The sequence below is a fragment of the Astatotilapia calliptera genome, chromosome 10, assembly GCF_900246225.1.
Source record: "Astatotilapia calliptera chromosome 10, fAstCal1.2, whole genome shotgun sequence".
Classification (NCBI taxonomy): domain Eukaryota; kingdom Metazoa; phylum Chordata; class Actinopteri; order Cichliformes; family Cichlidae; genus Astatotilapia; species Astatotilapia calliptera.
The window spans coordinates 9149404-9170569 of record NC_039311.1 but is presented as its reverse complement, the minus strand read 5'-3'; the positions used below and the strand labels follow the sequence as shown (position 1 = coordinate 9170569).

At 38.7% G+C, this 21166-nt stretch overlaps 1 protein-coding gene across 1 annotated transcript; it reads right to left on the bottom strand.

Moving 5' to 3' along the window:
* Positions 1 to 10731: 10731 nt before the first annotated feature.
* On the bottom strand, positions 10732 to 14166 carry LOC113030507 (LIM/homeobox protein Lhx1-like). The gene is made up of 5 exons (XM_026182014.1): positions 13486 to 14166; positions 12715 to 12935; positions 12245 to 12519; positions 11477 to 11633; positions 10732 to 11207 (listed from the first exon to the last, which is right to left on the bottom strand). Exons 1-5 carry the CDS (start codon positions 13653 to 13655, stop codon positions 10831 to 10833), a joined length of 1200 nt encoding a protein of 399 aa, XP_026037799.1. The 5' UTR covers positions 13656 to 14166; the 3' UTR covers positions 10732 to 10830.
* Positions 14167 to 21166: the final 7000 nt, after the last annotated feature.

Below are 21166 nucleotides of genomic sequence, written 5' to 3'. Positions count from 1 at the left end.
CAGAAACTTGTAATGATCTTTCTCTAGTTAAGGATGCAAACCAGATCTGCTGATATATAGTTATAAGCTTTGTTGGAAATAAATAAATAAAGAAGATTACTTTAAATGTTACTACAGTTGAATTAAATATTCATCTTTACCCAAATGACAAGACCCAGTTACTTCTGGTGTCACGCAAAAAAAGTGACAAAAACAGGAGGGGGCAGAAAGAAATATTAGTGAAAGAAAGGGGGAAAAATTCACATCTGTGATGAGACTGAAAAAGAGGCATTACGATGAGAAGACTCAATCATGCATCGGAGACAACCATAATTCCACATTCACGCGTCACAATGACTTGACAGCACTTGAGAGACAATGCCTGTGACCCAGTTGCAGGATTCCAATTAGCAGGGTGTATGCAACAGTTGAGATGAAAAGAGAACAGGGTCTTTACAGAGCCCCAGGGCTGTCTGATTACTGCCTGAAAACAAGAGTCTTTTGGCCATGACAAAGAGTAGACAGACACAGAGGGAGTGCCAGGTCCCAGCTGTTCTCCCCTTTTTTCCAGGCAGAGGATTTTGAAGAGCTCATCTCATCTCTGCGTCCCTCCCTGTCTTTTTACATTTCAGACATACTGCAAATTTATAACAGGCCAGGGCACTACAATGCTATCAATTTTATGAGTATGTGGTCATTTTTTAATTAATTTTTCCCCTACGGTATTGAAATAAATGTTGGCTTCAAACCTGTTTCTCTTATATACTGAAGGCACACTGAGGAAAATATTTTTTTTCAATAACTGACAAAAAAAACAAAAAAAATTTCACGTTGCATCATGTGCAATTTTAAAAAGTGTGTTATCATACAATGCTGTTGGAAAGACACTGCACCCCATGGTGTGCAGTTTTAAGAAGCTGGACAAGTGGAGGAGAAAAGAAGGAACAGGCCTAAGATAAAAGTCGTGATATGATGAAAAAAGATCCAGAAATGTCCTGACACAAGATCTGAGAGATGCATCTGGCCCTTCAGCTGATCCATCTACTGCTCTGTGAAGCCTCAATTGGAAATAATCTCAGTTGAAGGGTAGCAATCAAGAAGCCATTCTTGGAGAAGGAAGAAAGGCTGGACACAACTGGACTGAAAATCAGTGGCAACAAATCTTATTGAGTGATTAAAGTTTTTGTTTTAGTTAAAAATGTCACTAAGTCTAAAAGTGTTCAGGAGAGCGGTCCAGCAGTGAGTGTCTACAGCCATTTATAAAACAGTCAGCGGTGTTGAGGATTTTGTCAAAACTTAAGGTATGATCGTGGCTCAAGAGTTGGGAGTTCGCCTTGTAATCGGAAGGTTGCCGGTTCGAGCCCCGGCTTGGACAGTCTCGGTCGTTGTGTCCTTGGGCAAGACACTTCACCCGTTGCCTACTGGTGGTGGTAAGAGGGCCCGGTGGCGCCAGTGTCCGGCAGCCTCGCCTCTGTCAGTGCGCCCCAGGGTGGCTGTGGCTACAATGTAGCTTGCCATCACCAGTGTGTGAATGTGTGTGTGAATGGGTGGATGACTGGATATGTAAAGCACTTTGGGGTCCTTAGGGACTAGTAAAGCGCTATATAAATACAGGCCATTTACCATTTATTTTGAAATCATTAAAGTACCGTCACATTTTTACCCACGATGATGCAATACAAAATTGATTGGCAGCTGCTTCATTTTATGCATGTCAATGATCCCAAGCACACTGCTAATGCAGTAAGCATACCTGGATACTTTTACATCCCTGCCAGTGAAAACACTCAGAATATACTTTGCTACTTATTGTAGAGCCTACCTTACAATATAAAGCACTTTGAGGCAACTGTTGTTGTGATTTGGAGCTGTATAAATAAAATTGAATTGATTTGAATTGAATTGAGCTTTGCAAAAGCACACAATGGAGCACTATGAGCATCACCAAATATTGACTTTCAGTCTCTTTTTGCACTTATACTGTATTTCCATTTATGCTTGTTGTTTCATATCACACATATTTCCCATGTTTCTAATAAACTATAAAGAAATGAGAGGTGGCTCCAAACTTTGCACAGTGCTATATATTGTGAATAATGCATATGAGAATATAAATGCAGTCTTGAAACTTCCAGTGAAGCTGAACCTATATCAGAAAGTAAAATATTGTTGTCACTCTGGTGGCTTTGTTTGAATTTAGTTTCATGATAGTGAGATTAGAACGATAGTGATATTTCCCCATGCATCCCAGGTTTTGTGGTTTGTAATCTTTGATAGTGTCTCAACGCAAACTCAGTTCCTGAAATGCAAATCCACGTATAGATCAATACTTAAATAAATGATTTAGAGCATCTTAAATGCAGGGTATACAGAGGTTGTGAACCTCTTTTGAGGGCAGGAAAGCAGCACTTCAGCCCTCTGCAGGAGTAAAAGCTTGCAACACTCTGTGATTGTCACTTCATAGTGCTGCCATTTCCTCTGTACCCAAGCCTGGTAAAGACTGAAGTGAACTTTGGCACACATCAGCAGCAATTTTTTAAAATCTTGATTGCACCAAAATTACACAAAGATCAAATAGCAAAAAGTCGTCCTTACATTTTGTATACAAAATGTGAAATTATTACAGCGCATGGTTGGGGAGTGTGATTGCGACTCGTCCTGAAAATGCTGCTCACACACTTAATATTTCACACACATACTATAACAAGGAAAACATGGCTTAATCAATATGAACCGTAACATGGAAGAAGCTTCATATAGCTGTGCATTGCAGGCCAGGTAAAGTTGTCCATTGTACTGTGCCTCCCTCCCCTCTCCTCTGCTCCTTTATCCCAGCATTAACATTCATGGAACCACTGGAGTGTTTCGGGCTTCGTACGTTGAGCCAACTACAATATGTACATGGCTGAGGAGGAGGGGAGAGGAAGGTTGGAGCCCCTGGAATACGATCTGTGGAAAATGGGGAGGGGCAAAGGAGGTCGATGGTAAAGGTTCCCCAGTATGAGATTGTGGAAAGGTCAGCAGCCGAGGTCCAGCACCTTTGGCCATACATCACAATTATCACTGTAGGTCATCAACTGGTATAGAAAATATGGAAGCAGCGATAGATCCTCACAGTATATTGGACGTGTTGGTAAGGGTGGGACGGGAAAAAGATGCTATCTACTGTTACCGTGTCTCTCAGCAAATGCTACTACAAACATAATTGTCTGAGCCATTCTGACTACAGGGCTCTGTAGTCTACTCAGCCTGTTGGTCGGTCGCTTTGAGCTATAGACTGAAATCTAACCAGCTTTTAGGTTGATTGCAGTTGAATTTGTACAGATATTCAGATTCTCCAGGTGATGAATTAGTCACACATTGTTGGATGCCCAGCTTCTCTTTTAGATGCACGGTGTATTTGAATTTTTGGAAAGTCGAACATCTGTACAGTTATTCCACAGACCGCCATCTGCTACAGACTTTTAAAGACTTAGAAGAATTAGTCACTAAAGTTGATCGAGTCTTTGCAGCCAGGACACCACAATTACTAAATTCCACACATTTTTATCATTTGGCTTTGTATAACTGCTAATGCCTTTATCACATTTTTTTCTTTCACTTTTAAGGCAGTTTTTCCTTCTTTTTTTCTGTTTATAATTTATTTTGTGTTATTATGATTTTTAAGTTTAACTTTTCATATTTGTTGCTTTTATTATTCTTTGAATCTTTGTTTTGAAGAAGCTTTAAATAAATGCAAAAGTAAAAAGTTTTCTCCTTTCACACCATTTAGCACAAGACTGACAATATTGCTTGCTTATATGTTGCTTTTTATTCCGTGTACAGTGACCTTGAGTGTTTTGAAAGGCGCTTTCAAATAAAATGTATTATTATTATTAATGCTTCCATAGAATACACTGTAATACGAAATAAAGCTCTTTTTATTTTTTACTTTCCTGTGGGTTTTTTTGCCAACAAGCTATCAAATGAAAGGAAAACTGAACAACAATGAAAAAAATAAAATAAAATAAAAATAAAAAAATAAAATAAAGTAGAAACTCTGAACCAAAATAAGTATGCACAACTATAGCTAATCCTCACTATAAAAGGTACACCACACAGATAGCCTAATATAAGTAAATACATTTTAAAAAGTATAAATTACTCAATTACAGATTTACATTTAATGTAATTTAATTACATTTAATGAAATACTTATAGAACTATGTGTACTGTAGGTTCCTTGTGACTTAGTCACCTCATCTTATTACTATGGGAATGTGTACTTATTGTTGCTAATTTGACGTTATGAAGTTTAGTACAAGATGCACCATCAAAGAATCTGAAAGCCCGTCAAGCCAGAACTGAAGATGCATTAATTAATATGTTCAAGTAAAGACAGCCTGCACTGAAGTGTATTGTGTGGCACTCATTATGGGTTATGATATGCACCGTTTAGCTGAATGCAAAGATCAGTCCAGTCCAGCAATGAGTCCATTTGAGAGATGTGTCACATTAAATTGCATACATTAAGGGCATATCAGTGGACCATAGAAAGCCAACTCCACATGGAACTGTTGGTTTACCGCATCTCATAATGCACGTCCTTTGGCTCTGAAGGACAAAGGCAGCCAACCAGTGAAATCCCTGTGCTTGACAAGCTAGCTTGTAGTAATGTCATGTATCAGCATTAGTTTACTACATCTAAATCAGACTGATAAAAGCCATCTAAGTTCTCAAGAATCTGTCCGGCCTCCAGATGAGTGCTGGTGTAAGTATAGATGAGAGAAGGAGGGTTGCTTTTGATTTTAGGCAAATTCGCCTGAACTGAAACTTTTATAAGGTTTGAGTTTACATTTAATCAAAAAATGGGAGTGAATGTTAGCTACTTTATTATAACTGCTAAAGCTTGCACTAAACAAGAAACATTTTATCTCCCAAACTTGCTCAAACATTAGATGAAACGTTGAAACTGATCTATTGGAGCTGGAGAACTGTTCTACAGTCACCTCCATACTGCACCCCATTACATGCACGTATGCACATATACCATATGCAGAGCAGAGTTTTTCACACTTGAGCATACAAGCTTACCATCTGATCAGCCATCAGTGTCATGTCTTTGTCTCAGTCTGCATTGTGCAGCAAAGCAATCTGAAGGAATTCAGTGTGCAAAAGCCTTTGCTATGCAGAGGAAAATCATCCTTTCAAAACAATTTTTATTATTTCATTCATGAACAGATGGATACTGCTCGTAACATTATTCTGAACAATACAGCCACATACATGATCCAAAATAAATAGAAGAGAGGAAAGAAAAAGTTTTCCAAAGACCCATTAATAACTGAAAATAATCGCATTGTCATTAACTTTAGGAGCAAGTGACACATTGATTAAAATCTTAACAAGTGAATCTGCCTTTTTTTTGTGAATGGTTGACTCCTCAGGCTCAATAACAGGCTGAAATCAGCTCTTGGCCTCACGGATTAAGCAGTGTAGGAAAAGAGAGTAGGTGGGGAACACTCGTGATTCTGTCCTCTTCAACTTTAATCAAAATTACACTGACGTGCTGCAGCCCCCCTCCATGTCTTTCATAATAATAGACCGCTAAAAATTCAGAAGGCAGGCTCCACATCAATCACTCGCCAGATTTGAGTCCAATGCAATAAATATGTAAATGAGGAGAAGCCAATGTCTCGTAGCTTTGAGATCAGCGCAAGGAGGGAAAAAAGGAGAAAACTGTATTAATTGCCCATGGCCAGAGGAATCCTATTACTGTGGGCATTGATTATAAAATTCTATGTGTGAATGATTTTCATGCAGAAACTGGAGTACCAAGCCTCAAGCATAAAGTGAAGAAAGAGTCAAATTTGTGAATTGGGCTAGATTGAGAAAGGGGCTAAAAAGAACAGCAATGAGAAAAATACTAAATTTAAGTTCAAATCAAATAAGGACCAGAAGGATTCATCTCAAATTGCAGTAGATTATTAGTACATGGTAGCATTTATCTTATTGTTTTGGGTTTTTCTTTTCTTTTCTCGGTTTTCAGGTGTTTAAATTTTGATACACAGGATGTAAGATAGTTATATTTGTTCACGCTAAGTCTTCATGGGTGACTGTATTATGCTCCTTGAGAAGAGACTAAAAAAAACTTTTGGTAATTGGTCCAACAAATTATGTCTAAGAACATTGTCTAGTCTTGTGAAGAACAATAAAGATACTATAGCTGCAGGCATCTAACCAAGCTGCTGATACCCAGCTCAAGTGTCAGGGCATAATAGGAGTCAAACAGTCCATCCAGTCAGCGGTAGGCAGCTAATTAGCCATCAGCTCTTTTGTGCATAAAACATACCCGATATATAAAATACAGTTCAGATTTCCTGGACACCAGGTTCCATGATTGCTTGCTTGATTTGCTATTTTTTTCAGGACACTTATGAAAGCAGTTAAATTGGTAGGTAAGTGCACAAATCAATGCTTAGAGGTCAATTAAGTCTTATTCCCCCGCCTCCCCCCCCCCCCCCCCCCCCCTCTCTCTCATTGTCAGTGAGATTTAAATTGATTTGCTGGTTTCACGTTTGACTTGCAAATCTTTCTCTTCATCAAGGTATTTTGTTGAGATTATAGGGATTACGTTTCCAGCATAACATTATCTGCTACAGCAAACGGGAACATGTAAATGTTGTAAATTTCAGTTAATTAGCAGAATTCAAAGATCAATATTAGCAAAAAATATAATATTGTGTATTAGGGGCATTTTCAGACATGCTTTAAGTGGTAAACTTTCTACCAAATTACACTGAATGGCCAACTGATGTTAAGTTCACCATCATGATTAGAATTTCTTGCACACACAGTACGAGGGAGAGCAGAGCAGGCCAGCAAGAACAGCAGTACTATCTCTCATGCTAAGCTGAAATGACACGAGAGCACATTTAAATGACATAAATAAACTCTGGATTGCATCTCAGAGCCCTCACACTGCAGCATTATCTGCTGAGGATTACATTTCTATATCAAGTAGCTGTACATTTCTACAGACAGGTAACAAATTAAAGGTAAGGTGCTGGGCTAGAGCAGCTTCAGTGCACCTGGCAATGCTTCTGCAACTCTCAGAATCCTTACTACAACACTATTCTTCTCTCATTTGGTGTTTTTAGTGTTTGGTGAACAGTACACTGGGCCACAATCTTCTACAGGTGTTCAGTTGGGGATAGCATATGTTTCAGCCCCTACTGCCCTCTGGAACATTGTCAATTCAATCGCTGATTCTGAGGGAGAATTCCCTTTACAAACTCAAACAGCACCAGGAAAACAAACCCCCAGTAGCATAACACTGCCACCAGTTAATATTACTGGAGAGGTCAAGAGCTCAGGTTTGTGCTACCACCTGCCTCTTCATCAGTGTCCTAAACTTCTTCACCTAAAGAAAATGTTATGACTGGAACAATTTCAATCTTTTATAGGATTTTCACTGAATAATTCAAAATTTGAGTGTTATTAGAGGATATCACATGAACATTTTACTCTTTTGGGTTTTTTTTCTCCGTTGTTATGATGCAAATAAAGTTACTACATGGGGTTCTACACTTGATAAAGGGTTATGGGTGAATAGGAAGTTAAGCATAAGTGAAAATACCATTTAGCATTAACTTTACCAACTAGCAGCAGGCAACACTGATACTAACCTTGACAAGTTGCACGTATTTATAAGAAAATCTAGATGAATATTGAACATTAGGATGTTATCTAGCTCTTTTAGCAGCTTAAGTTAAGCTCATCATCATAAGCTGGTATATACATGTGTCTGGTTAAGCAAAAAACATGCCCAGTTATGTCAAAGTCCATAGTTTTTATCACATCGTTTTAATAGTGTTTAAAAGCACAAGTTGCCTGCTATGAATTTTTGGGGGGAAATGACGCTGAATGTCACTCTTTTAACATTCAGCGTAACATTTCGCAAAGTTGTAACGCAAAAGGGAGACTGAACTTGTTTTTTTCAAACACATCAGTCTAATGCAAACCATATTAACAATTGTGCAACTCTCTTTTCCAGCTTCAGCTCCACATTTTCTCATATGTCTTTTTATAATATTTTGTGATCAGGTTGACATTTGTTAGCCACTGTCAAATCTAATCTTCAACTTATAAACATGTTTTCCTGCAGTTTATGCCTTGTGACATTGCTCGTCTCCTCTACCCCTCCCCCAATCAGCTCCACTGATCTGCTCCTTCAGTCTCCCGCTTCACTGCTTACTGATCCACTATGCAGCGTCCTGTCCCCTTTTATGATGCTCTCACCTTTCCCTGGCTTGAAAATAGTCACTCTGTCGTTAGCCTGTTAATGTTGCAACATGTCACTTAGCTGGCATTGGAGAAAGGCTCATTGTTTATTGCCGGCGAATCCAAATACGTGCTTGCAGCTCTTGAATTATCAAGAAAACACCTAGCAAAGTAACAAGTGCCAAAGATTTTATGAAGCTCCTTTGCATAACACAAGGAAAAACCAACATATATACAGTATGTAATGTGAGTTGATAACTTTCTACTTAAACATTGTGTCTTTGAAATGTCGCTTAGGCTCACTGAACATAACCGGGGGAAAGAAGATGTTCATATATTGACAATGCCAATTAGATAATGTTGCTATAAACACATTAGCACAACAGCTCTGATTTTGGTGAATCTATAGTAGAGTTTCAAAGAGACGTTTTGTATTTCCTCCTAGAATTTCACTTAGTCATAATTTTCCCGATTTAGCAGAACAGTAAATTATGGCAATGAGTAGCTCTTCATAATCAATGTAACAGATTAAGCTAAGCAAATTTACAATGTCTGTTATAAATATACAAGTACTTTTGAGCTGAACTCTTTTAGCGGTTATGCATTGTTGCTGATGTTATTTAGAACTTATTTCTAATCTTGCAGCAGTTTTTAAGCAGTTGCTGACACTTTGGCTTCTTCATCAGACTCCATAAGAGTGTGTTTATTAAAGGACAACAAAAATATTTTAAATGCACATTTGTACACTAAAAGGATTCCCTCTGGTAATCTTTTTGGTCTATTTAAAAATCTCAAAAGATTACATACATGTTAACAAATCCCTGTTCAATAAACATTCACAAAATCAGGAAAGACTGAAAAAGGAATTCCCATCATTTCCCCCAAAAGTGATAAACAAATAACAATCATCAATAGGACTTTTATTATACAGCATTGTGATGCCTGTTTCACAAACCGGATAAGAAAGGTCAAGTATCTCATGGAAAAAAAGTCGTCTGTGGAAAAGTGAAATACTATCGTTATAAATAATTTGACATTTTAAAGACAAAAGCCGTTTAAGTCTTTAGAGGTGTTTTTTGTTTTTTTTACAACTGAAATGGCAGGGTTTGCGATGTCCTTTCATTTGGCAACAGTTTATTGTGTTTTCAGTTTTTTTTGAGGTATGCAAAATAGCATAGTGAAATAGTAGCATTAAATGGGTTGCCATTTAATTTCATTTATTTCATTCTGGCATTTCATTTAATGCCAGAATGAAAATGTTTAAAACAACTCAAAATCAACCCTCTGAACACTTGAGTGTCACATAAACAATTGACTCTTCCGTCCATTATTGCCCATTATTATACATACTGTCAGGTTGGACTCATATCATGTCACAGTCAAATCATTTTCTACTCATGTAAATGTTCAGATTAAAATGGCAATACTTTGAAGGCAAACACATGCTAAACAGCAAATTATTCATAAGAAAGGTGTAGCGAAACAAAAAACAATGCAATGTTTCCGCAGTCCTGAGAAATGTTTTTGGTCAGATGTATCACGTTCATGATCTGTAACCAGCGGGTGGTTCATGTGTAATACATGAACATGAATATTACACACAAACTCATACTTGGAATTTGTAAGTTGGCTGAAACACTGAAAGGTGATAAAACAAATACAATCACACAGTTCACATTTGAATTTTAAGGTCAGTTTCATCATATACAGTGCTGTGCAAATTTTAAACATATCAAAATGTGAATGTTTTTAGAAATGACATTGAAATCTGACATTTTATCAATTAACTTTGCATAAAGTGCACTAAGCAGAAAAAAAGTTTCAAATTAATACTGAGTATGACCATTTTCCTTTAAAAAGCACAGATTCTTATGGGTGCACTTACCATTGCTTATCAGGGTACTCTTTTTTTTCTTTCTCCCAGCCATTTTGAATGTATGGTCACAATTCTTCTTTGCATTTAGGCTGGTCTCAGTTGTTTCCATCGCTTCTTGCTATCTTAGACTGATATAAATACAGCACAATGAGACGAGGGATCTCTGTGGGCCATAGCATCTTGCAGAACTCCTTGTAGTTCTTGTCACTGAAGTTCTTTATGACTCTGTGTGAATGTTTGGGGATATCCATTGCCTTGTCCATCCATACATCCATCTTCTTAACTGTCTATTCCAGCTAGCATGGGCCAAAAAACTGAATACAGAATGGGCTTATGGCCAGTTGATATTCTTGTATAATGGATAAAGAATATAAGCATTAAATGTGCTTAAAACCTTTGCACAGTACTGTACATGACGGAAAAGGTTTTGTAAACACTAAAATACGATTCAGCAGTATTAATGTATTTGTTTATTGCTTAGTCAGTGAGGCCCAGCACTGCGAACCTATTAACGAGCCAATTCACACAGATTATTCCAAACTATCTAATACGTGGCCCGTCAATAAATAACCAACATAAAAATAAAAAAAGCATAATGAAATACAATAAATAAATAAATATTCATAAATAATTATAAATAAATAGCTGATATATGAAATAAAGTTAAGGGTTTGCCTTCAAACTGCATTTGTAGTATTTCGGTCTTAGCCTGATTACCAAACAGTGCCTTCACTCATTTCTGAAGAGGGCTGTGACAGCTGGTTGGTGTATCCGTTGTCACTGAGAGAAACAGTGGTGAAGGGCGTGCTGGGGCCACACATTTCACTGGAGATGCTGTGAATTGAACTTGGTCCATTGGGCTCCGGACTTGGTGAGTCCACGGGATGATGAGATAATGTATCAGAGAAACACTGAACCTCTCCGGGACAGTGGTGCCCAGGATGATGGTGGTCTATGGCTCCTAGTGGAGTGCCAGCCGGGACTGTGGAGGGCACAAAGCCCAGGTCTGCTGGAGTCTGTGCTTGCGATAATGGTGGGCCTTGAAAGTACTCATAATTCCCTCCTGAGCCATAGTATTCACCAGGATATTCTGCACTCATATGAACATAAGGATTAGTGCATTGTGTCAGAATTTAAAGAAAGAATAGTAGTGGCTTTTTTATGTATCTTGAATTTTTACAATTTGGTCAAAAACAGCATTGATTATAAGATTGTATAAGGTTCATTTTATTGATTACAGCTAATGCATCAACCTGAAGAAGCATAGATACTTTGTACCATATTTGCTTATTTATCTGTTTGTTTATGATGTGACAGTCTTAAAACACTAAATCTTAATCATTATTTTATATAGCTCACCTCCATAATAAGAAAAGTGTCCAAGCTCTCCTGGTTCCACTCTCTCTCCCAGGCCTCTCATTCTCCTCGGGTTGCGGAAAAACACGTGTCTCCGAGCGCTTAGAGCGCTCAGCTGTTTCATACGTCTCTCTTTGGACCTCCGATTTTGGAACCAAACCTTTAAGACAGCAGTTCAAAAACAAAGAGCATGAATTATGAAGTGTGGCCAACAGCTTTTTGAAATAAGGGCGACAAATTGCAGTTGGATGATTTGGAAGACGATGATTAGAAATAAATCAACCCAAAATAATGACGAGGTCTTTGTAAATTGGGGTAAGGTTTTAGTTGATGAGAAAAGACACAAAAATTAACTTTTTAGGTCACTAAAAATATAATTTATAGCATTTTTAAATTAGCATTCAAGATGTATCCGTGCGACACGATTTTTATTATTATTATTAGGGGGCCTTTTAAAATGCCCATGGGCATCATGAGTTCTCTGTGATGTTAGGGACGCACTGGGCGCACAGATTAAGGAAAACCCCAAATGAGAGGCGGGGGGAAAAAATGAAAATCAGCAGAGCATATATTGTACGTGGGTGCTTGCAAGCGCCACCAGCCACATTGCTTTGTTGAGTTGCCTACATCAAAGGCTTTATTCTCTGTAACACTAGTGCCTTGGTGATTGTGTTACTGTCACTTTGTGTGAGTCTGTGTATGAATAAAAAAACAGTAAACTTATAGTTATCTGGGGTTTTTTTTTTCTTTTTCTATATTTGTTGCTTTTACCTGGATGACTCTCATGTTGAGACCCGTCTCCCTTGACAGCTGCTCTCTGATGTGCCTGGTGGGCTTCGGTGTGGCCGCAAAAGCCGCTTTCAGGGTCTCCAGCTGCTTGGCTTTTATAGTGGTCCGAGGCCCGCGTCGTTTTCCGACGGCGCTCTGCTCGTCGTTCTCGTTGCTGCACGTGTCTTTATCCGATAAATGCCCGTTTTCTGACTCCTTCCCGTCGTCCTGCGGGTCCTGAGAGTCCGGAGACAGACTTGGATCGCTGCACGTCGTTACTGTAATCAGAATAAGACAATCAGAAAATGCCACTACTCTAGGCTAAATATTTATGAAAGGTGCACCTCAGGAATCTTTTTTAAAAAATAAATAAAATAGCCTACACTAAATAATAATAATAATAATAATAATAATAATAATAATAATAATAATAATAATTAATAATAATAATAATAATAATAATAATAAATCACCTGAAAGGAGGATTGTGTCTTTCCCAGAGTTGTTTTCATAGTCCTCTTTGCAAACGAACTTGAATTCGTCCAGGATATACAGTTCCTCTCCGGTGGACAGCTGTTTGTTACACATCACACAGGTGAAACAGTTCAGGTGAAACACTTTGCTCTTGGCTCTGCGGACTAGATCACTGGGTAAAATCCCCTGCGCGCATCCAGCGCACTTGGTTCCAAATTTCCTGTTCAAGAGGGAGAACCAAAGTCAGGGAAAAGTTTCGGCACAGACGTGATATGTTGGTCTTAATCTAGGAGAACACCTTTACACCTGCTATGACTTTAGGCCCAGTTTTGACAAGTTTGTGTTGTTTTTACAAAACAACCCCCCATTCAAACTACCGGAAACTTAGTGTGTTGTAGTCAGTGAAATTACCACAGTCAGTTTTTCACAACTGTAAGATTTGAGCAGAAAGTAAAAATGCAGCTGTCTAACTAAACAGGCTAAACACAAATATTAGGTACAATTGTAAGATATTTTCCATCATAATAATCACACGAGCAGTTAGGGTTAGCTTCACTTTCAAAGAAGACAGAAAACTGAGAATTAAACGAAAAGAGAGAAGAGAAAGATAAGACGAGGAAATAAAATAACAGCAGACAGGCGTGTCCATTGTATAAAAACAGATGGTTAGTTGCAACCACTGGAATGCATTTTTAACCTGTTTTTAACTGACTAAAAAAAACCCAAACCTTTTCTATAAATACTAAACCACAAACACTGTCAATTCTTACCTAAAGAAATCATTCTTGCAATACAGTTTCCCTTCTCGAGAAAAACACTTCTCTGTCAAACTACATTTGCAGTCGCAGCACTGGACGCATTTGATGTGCCACGGTCTGTCCAAAACTTTGAGCAAGAACCTATCGAGAATAGGTTTTTCACAGCTGGCACACTGAAGCATTGTCTAGACTTATTCCCGCTCCAGTGTGCGAGTGCGAAATCAACTCTTCCTCTTCTCTTCCGTCCCGCTCACCTAGATATGGATTCGCTTTAGTGCATATAATCCAAAAGATCCAGCTCATCCGAATTATTCGCATCGATTAGGTCGCCATCAGTGAGAGTAAAAGTAGTTGTTTTTGTTTGATTTTTTTGTTCCACAGGGCAACAATCCAAATTCAGTCTTTTGCTCCAAATGAAAGATCAGCAGTTGAAGACAAACTGGTATTTAAAAAAAATATGTATATATAATAATCACTGACTGGAGATCATAGCGGGCCGTGAAGATGATCCGAGGTGTGCGATTTCAGGACATAAAAAAAAAGAAAGCTATTCATAAATATTAAAATCATTCACTGCGAAAAATCCGCAGTTGGCTAAAGTGGAGAAGAAGAACGAACAACAATAAAATGCTGTCTGTGCGCTTAGTGTGGTCATATGTGTCCCATTTTGCCTCTGACGAGCTCTCTCTGAGAGAGACGCTGTAATGAGCTCACCTAGCGGAGCTCAGCCTATTGCCTATTAACAAACCTGTGACGTCAGCTTCAGGGGTGGAGGATGAGGGGATTTCATTTCAGTCCGCCACAAATAACTATTTAAGTTACAGAGGTGAAGCATCATGGTTACAAAATAAAATAAAAGGAAATAGAAATGTGGCGGTAAAAACTACAGGAAACCTCAATATGTTTTAAAGCCTTTTTATTTCTTGGAAAATTGTTAAAAATAAATTTTCTAAAAGCAGATTTTAGTGACGGATGTCTAATGTTAACACCGCAAACTAAAAAGAAAAGCTCAAACTAATATTTAAAAGAAATTATAGTTACGAATAAATAATATAAAATAATAAGGAAAGTGGTTCACTTTACAATAATAGTCTTTTTTATGACTGATATACATTTCCTCTGTAGAATAGAGTGCTGAGAGGCCGTGATAATGTCACGTGAATAAATGATTTCCTTTGGAAAAGGCCGGAGAATAAGTCTGACTGAAGCAGTGGCAGGTGACAAATGATCAGCAGGTCTATCCCAGCAGAAGGCTGTGGGGAGAGGACGTGCTCAACACAGTCTTTTCACACAGACCGACGCTGTGGCCCTGCATTATTCTTCATTGCATTGAAATGACTGGGAACACTAATGGTTATAATCTGTGGCGATAGGCTGCCTCTTATAGATGCTATCTCACCATGTTGGTACACTGGGGACGAAGATAGCGCATTTTCTCATACAAGCTTCGGGTTCTGCTGGGCCCTGATATCCGATGTCCCGATATGTAGGTTGAGATATATATATATATATATATATATATATATATATATTGTTTGAAGATTAAAAAAAACAACTTCTTCTTTAAAAAAAAAAACATTTCGTTTTTAAAGCCACACTTCGGATTTTCTCTTGCCTTTTTTCTTCTTTTTGAGCAAGGTCACATCACGCCTGACGTTTTACAACTCGCAATTTTATCAGTCATTTTTATCCACATTTTCTTTGACACTTAAAGTCATTACTTTAAAATTCTGCTTTTAGAACAACTAATGTGGATCTCAGTTATTGACAACCAGTCAATCAAGCAGAATTGTGATGGGGAGTAGGGGGTTATTATTGATTCAGTGAACAAACTCAAACTATGTACACATTTACTTAGTGTACGGAATTAAAATCAAGGGATTAAAGGGCCTATCTAATGCTAGAATTGTGTGCATAAAGCAGATTTGTAGCATATCGTGAATCGTTATCACTATTTTCAGGCTGTGGTCTTATTGATAAACTGTAAATGCTGATTAATTAAGAGGATGTGTTTTAAATTATGAATTTATCAGCTGATTCACTCATCAGGCCTTACACTTTACACAAAACCATATACGAAGATGGCCTCAAAACATTGCAAGTAAGACGTAGTCACAGTGCAGAAAGGACAGTCTCTCAGTGGCACTGTAAGTATGTGATTTATTATTATTACTTTTATTATTATTTTAAAAGCAAAAATAAGCACCCACTCAACAATAAATTAGTTTTCACAAGTTTTGAACTGTTAAACTAAATAAAGATTTCTCATAAGTTTATTCTGTTAGTAAGTTTGCTCCCAGAAGCTTTGGTGTAATAGTGGCTGACAACAAAAAGACCAGAGGGAAGCTGGAAGCTGGATACATGTTTCCTTAGTGAGTTTGGTTTCTCCAGGGAAGGTGTTGATTAGAGGCCTGGCCCATCATTTGGCCCCAGCACCACTTATACACACAAGAGGTCTCTGTGCAGTGTTGGAATCTGCCAGGGTGTGCACTGTTTGTTTTGGAATGAAAAAAGCAAGTCATTAGTGGTTGTTAATTGCAGCTAATTGGCCCTAACGAGATGAACAAGGCCACCCACTGGGACCACTCATACAAATAATTTGTAGAAAACAAAATTAATTACTAGATGCTAATTAAAGTCAATTAAAACTGACTAGGCAGTGGCAGAATGGGAAGTGACAGACAGAAAGAAAATACTATGCAGCACACAATAAGGCATGACAAGCATATCTGCAGATTAAAGAGATTCCTAATGTGAAGCGGGATAACTTTACCATTTTGGTACCTATGCTGAATGGTGCTTAATGGTCTGCTTTGTTCAGTCAGAACAGCTCATAAGTGACATCATGATAACTGCCTGGCCTTAGCACTAGAACAGGGATTATATGTAGAGTTCAGTTAAGAAGAGATGGACTCTAGCCAACCGTCCATCTGTCAATGAATTCAATAAATCACAGCAAGAAGGTCCTGAGTTCCACTCCACCACCTTTCCAGGACCTATCTGTGTGGAGCGGGCATGTTCTCTTCGTGTCTGTGTGAGTTCTATGGGGGATATCGTCTCCTCCCACAGTCCAAAGACATGCAGTCAGTGGGATTAGGTTATTTGGTGGTTCTAAATTGCCCGTAGGTGTGAATGTGAGTGCGATTGTGCATCTGTCTATGTTAGCCATGCGTCAGGCTGGCGATCTGGACAGGCTATACCCTGCCACTTGCCCTATGGTAGCTGGGATAGGCTTCAGCCCCACCCCTGTGACCCTGACAAGGATAAGCAGAAGAGAATATGGATGGACAGGCTTAGTTTAAAAGAACAATTCCAAAGTTGTGAAACTTAGCTCAACAGCCTAACTGAACATTTACACTACTCAGCTGACATTTATTAGAACAACAAAGAGAAGCTGTCTCAGTCTACATAATTGTCAGTGTCAATGTCAGTTCTATTTTATATAGAACATTTCATTACATGTAGAGTCAATATACTTAATATAATAGATAGAAACATAAAAACCTATATAGGTCTGCAACGCTTTAAGGTAATAAAAACTACAAGCACACCACACACACACACACACACACACACACACACACACACACACACACACACACACACACACACACACACACACACACACACACACACACACTAGTAGCAGATGAAATCCCTCTCCTAATGCCCTTCTTGTCTTCTGTGGACAATTTAAGTTTAATCCAATCACGATACTGCAGTCTGTTACTAAAAAGGCATCTCTATTTGTTAGTTCACCTTGATAGGTTAGGGTACTGCAGCAAAACACTTGGACTTAGAAAAAGTAAATAAGACATGTACAACACATATCAAGCACTATATAAGAACTTTTCCATCAGCCATGCATGTATATTAGTAAACCACGTAAGAAATCCCGATCTGAGCCAACACTTCTTTGAATCATTTGCACCCAAACTGAACATTGTGTAGGAGGAGGTATTATTAGGTTTTTGTATCAGGCTCTATCCCTAACATGCCTAACAAGCCAGGTTTCATGAAGGACTGATCTTTAAACAGTTTAAAAAATGTTTATTATCAGTTTCTGTTAAAGTACCTTCTCTAGTTTTAACCAACTAACCTCAAATACTTAAAAGAAAAACAAAAACCCCCAAAACAAACCCAGAGAAGTGTGTTTTACCCTGGCACTGTCTTGATATATCATTTTCCACCATGGGGGTAATTTCACAAGCCAAATCTTGAAGCCTTATAGAAAAAATAGTCTATATATATATTAATGTAATGTAAATATTCTCTTTTGTTTTGTTTTTTTTGGAAAAAGAGAAATTTGATAGATTTTCTTAAAGTAAAAACCAGTGAAAACTAACCAATGAAATCTCATGCTCAAGCCAGTGTCATTTGTATTTAGATTTTTTCCTCTCATGCACAACACTGGAGTATCAAAGGCTGGTCAAAATTTGAGTGATGTCGAGTGGAGCAAATGTTAGGGTTCAAACAGCATCACATTGTTTGCATGATTGTGAGGTAGTGCAAGCAATCGCACAGATTGGGAAACCTAGCCTGTATGAGGGAAGACAGAGTGATCTGCCTTGGGGGCCGTTCAGTGAGAGGGCCCAAGGGACGGAGTGCCTACGGCCCTGGTGATGATGGTGATTGATGCTGGCACAATTCAGACACCCCAGACGCTGCAGCAAATTAAAAGGCTATTTTGTAAAGTTGTAAAGGAGCACAATGGTGGAGGGGAAGCGATGAGCACGCCCTCCCCAGCTCTTCTGTCATACCATCAGCTTCTGTTTGGTTTCCTTGGTGTCATCAGTCCCCTAGGGAGGTGAGCTATTACAAGCCTTTCATGCTCACTCGTACTGGATACACTGCTGATGCTCCTTGTGCGCATATGGAAGTATGTATGAGTATATGGCAAGAAGTGTACATAACAACTCCTTGAAACTATGGTTTTATTCTTTTTTATTCAAAATCTTTGTTTATTTTCTCAATGCTTCACCAGTTATGCAACTTTTGGTATTATATTTTATGTTCACCTGTGAAGCACAGTGTGACTTGGTTTTTCAAAGGCAGTAATGAAATAAAGATTGCTTGAGAATTACTTCCTTACTATGGGTCATTGGAAGAAACACCTACGGATGCTTGCTGTGAGTACTTTTTTACGTGAAAATGAAAGCAGCACTGCTGCTAACTCTATTGTCCATTAATTCCTTATCTGTACATGATTTACAAATCATTTATCCTTGGTTTGAATTTAATTGACCCAGCTAACCTCAGGATGCACCCGTTTCTGGGTGTGTGTCGTGCTTCTGTCTGTGTGAGTGTGGGTAAAGGAGATAGACAGACTGTGTCAGGCTATAGGAAGAGCATCTTTCGGGGAGGAAGACTCACATGCCAGAGGTCAAACCAGTGTCAAGTGGGGAGTGAGGCCAGCTGAGCTGCCTTGGCCCGTGCATTGTGCTCATCAATGCAGCTGCTGTCAGTTATCAAGAGCGTGCGCCGGGGGTGGGGGTGCAGCCTGCTTTGATAGAGAGAAGCATGCTTGTGTGTAAGTCTAAGGGGGAAGCGGACGGAGGATTGTTGGAGCTTGAGGGCATATGGACCTACAGGACCAAAAGCTCTCTTTTCCATGCAACACATGGCAAGTCTCTCACAAGCAGGTCACCTGCCCCACATCTCCAGGCTGCTCGGGAAAAATGGTTTGTGTGTGTGTTTTCCATTAATATTTTGCTCTTCTGTTTGTAAAGGTGGAAGGTTATCAAAAACTCTCTGTGCACTCATCATGTGAAATTGTACAATTATAAATAAAATAGTTAAATTAGCTTAAAAATAGGCCAAAGAAGCCGATTAAAGCTATGTTTAATCTAAAGTTTACAGAAACATTTCTAAATGTGACAGGAGTCTGGCTTAGCCATGAAGATGCAGGAATGTACAGTTTTAAATATAACTCATCAAAAGCACATTTTAAAGGATGAACAGAATTTTGAAAACAACGCTGTTGCCATTCCCACTGTTTGCTCACTGGCTATTATTATCTCGAACATGGCTGCTGTGATCTCAGTCTGGGGTGATATGTTTCAGGCTGTAGTGTAGGCTCGATTGCCAGACCTAGCAGCCCTGGGAAAGATATAATCAGTCCTGCTGAAGTAGGGTCACAACTCTTGCTGGAATGGTTTCACTGGCCTATAGCAGCTTATCACCTGCTCCCACCCTGCTCAGCCAAACTGCTGAATACTAACAACAAGGATGGGGGAGCCCACTGTATGAATCGATCTACTCTCACACACATACATGTCCTGCTAAGAGGTCACCAAGGCAGGGTAATATGTACACTGTCAAGTCAATAGGCAAATATTAGCTAAACAGCTTAACAGAGAGTGAGAGAACACAGACACCGCATGCATGAAAGGATGGACGCATGCATGCATCAGACATCCCAGTCTGCTTCCCATGGTGCATCTGTCAGTCTCTGATCTCTGAGTTGTATGCAAGCAGGGGACTCGTATACGCTGCATTAGAATAAGACAGAACTGCAGGAGTGCCTTAGACAGACTGTGCCCTGATGCAGCCGCCCACCCTTGTCTTTTCAGCTGGGCTTTCTCATACTCACCCCTTTCATTTCAGCAGCTCTGTGGGACTGGGCTTGTCCCAATACACTAAGCAGATGGGCATCTCACAAAGGCCCGTGCTTCTCAGCAAACTGGTGTCCTACATGGCTGATTACACCTAAATACCAAACCCAGAATTGATACAGTGGTTCATGGTCACATTATGCAATGGGTTTAGAGGGCAGCCAAAAAAAAAAAAAAATGGGTTGAAACCTGTGTCTGTTATTCAGATTTCATAAATACTGCTACTGGTACAAAAGAAGATGTAGAAGTGAAGAAATGAAAAGCTGGGGGATGCTAAGAGGCATAAAAGATGTTATGGGAAAAAATGAAAATAAAATAATAATAATGATGTTGGTTCAATTCAACAATTTAACAAACATTTTTCCTTTTATAACTGGACAGAATTTGAGAATTTGGGGATTTCACGATTCAGATTTCATCATGTTTCTATTTGGATGACAATTCTAAATCAGTATCAGTTGGACTGAGGCTCACTTGAAGTTGACAGTGAAGCTAAAACTCTACCAAGCTGCATTCTCTTGTCCCAAACTCATACAAGATGGATAGAGAAGTGATAACTGTATAAATGTAATAGTATGTATAAATAATAATATCTAAAATAAAATGATCAATACACAGCTGACAAGCATCTGTGGTAGTATGAATGGAAATGCATGACTAATTTTATCAGTAAAGGAGCCATTACTACCATTTTTCAATGCATATAGATTTGAGCGATGATATCATTTTCACAGAAGACCTTACATATTTTAGCAAGACCATTATAAACCATATTCTGCACATATGAAAACAACAAGTCTTCATGAGAAATGATAGTGGCATGTTTGTTTGCATAAAAAAATACAGGTTAAACAACAACAAACATGCCCCTGTTTAAAGTTTTTGAACCATGCTGCTGGCATAAACTGTAAGCTGGATTTATAAAACTATAAACCGAAGTGCAAAATAGACACACTGTAAGTGTCTGAGAGCATTTGTTTCCCAGATATCCAGCATTTCCACTTCTTTATTTTACCAGCATTCGCTATGATAGGTGCGTTGTCAGTCTGTGAGTGCTTGTGTACATCCAACTGTTCAGA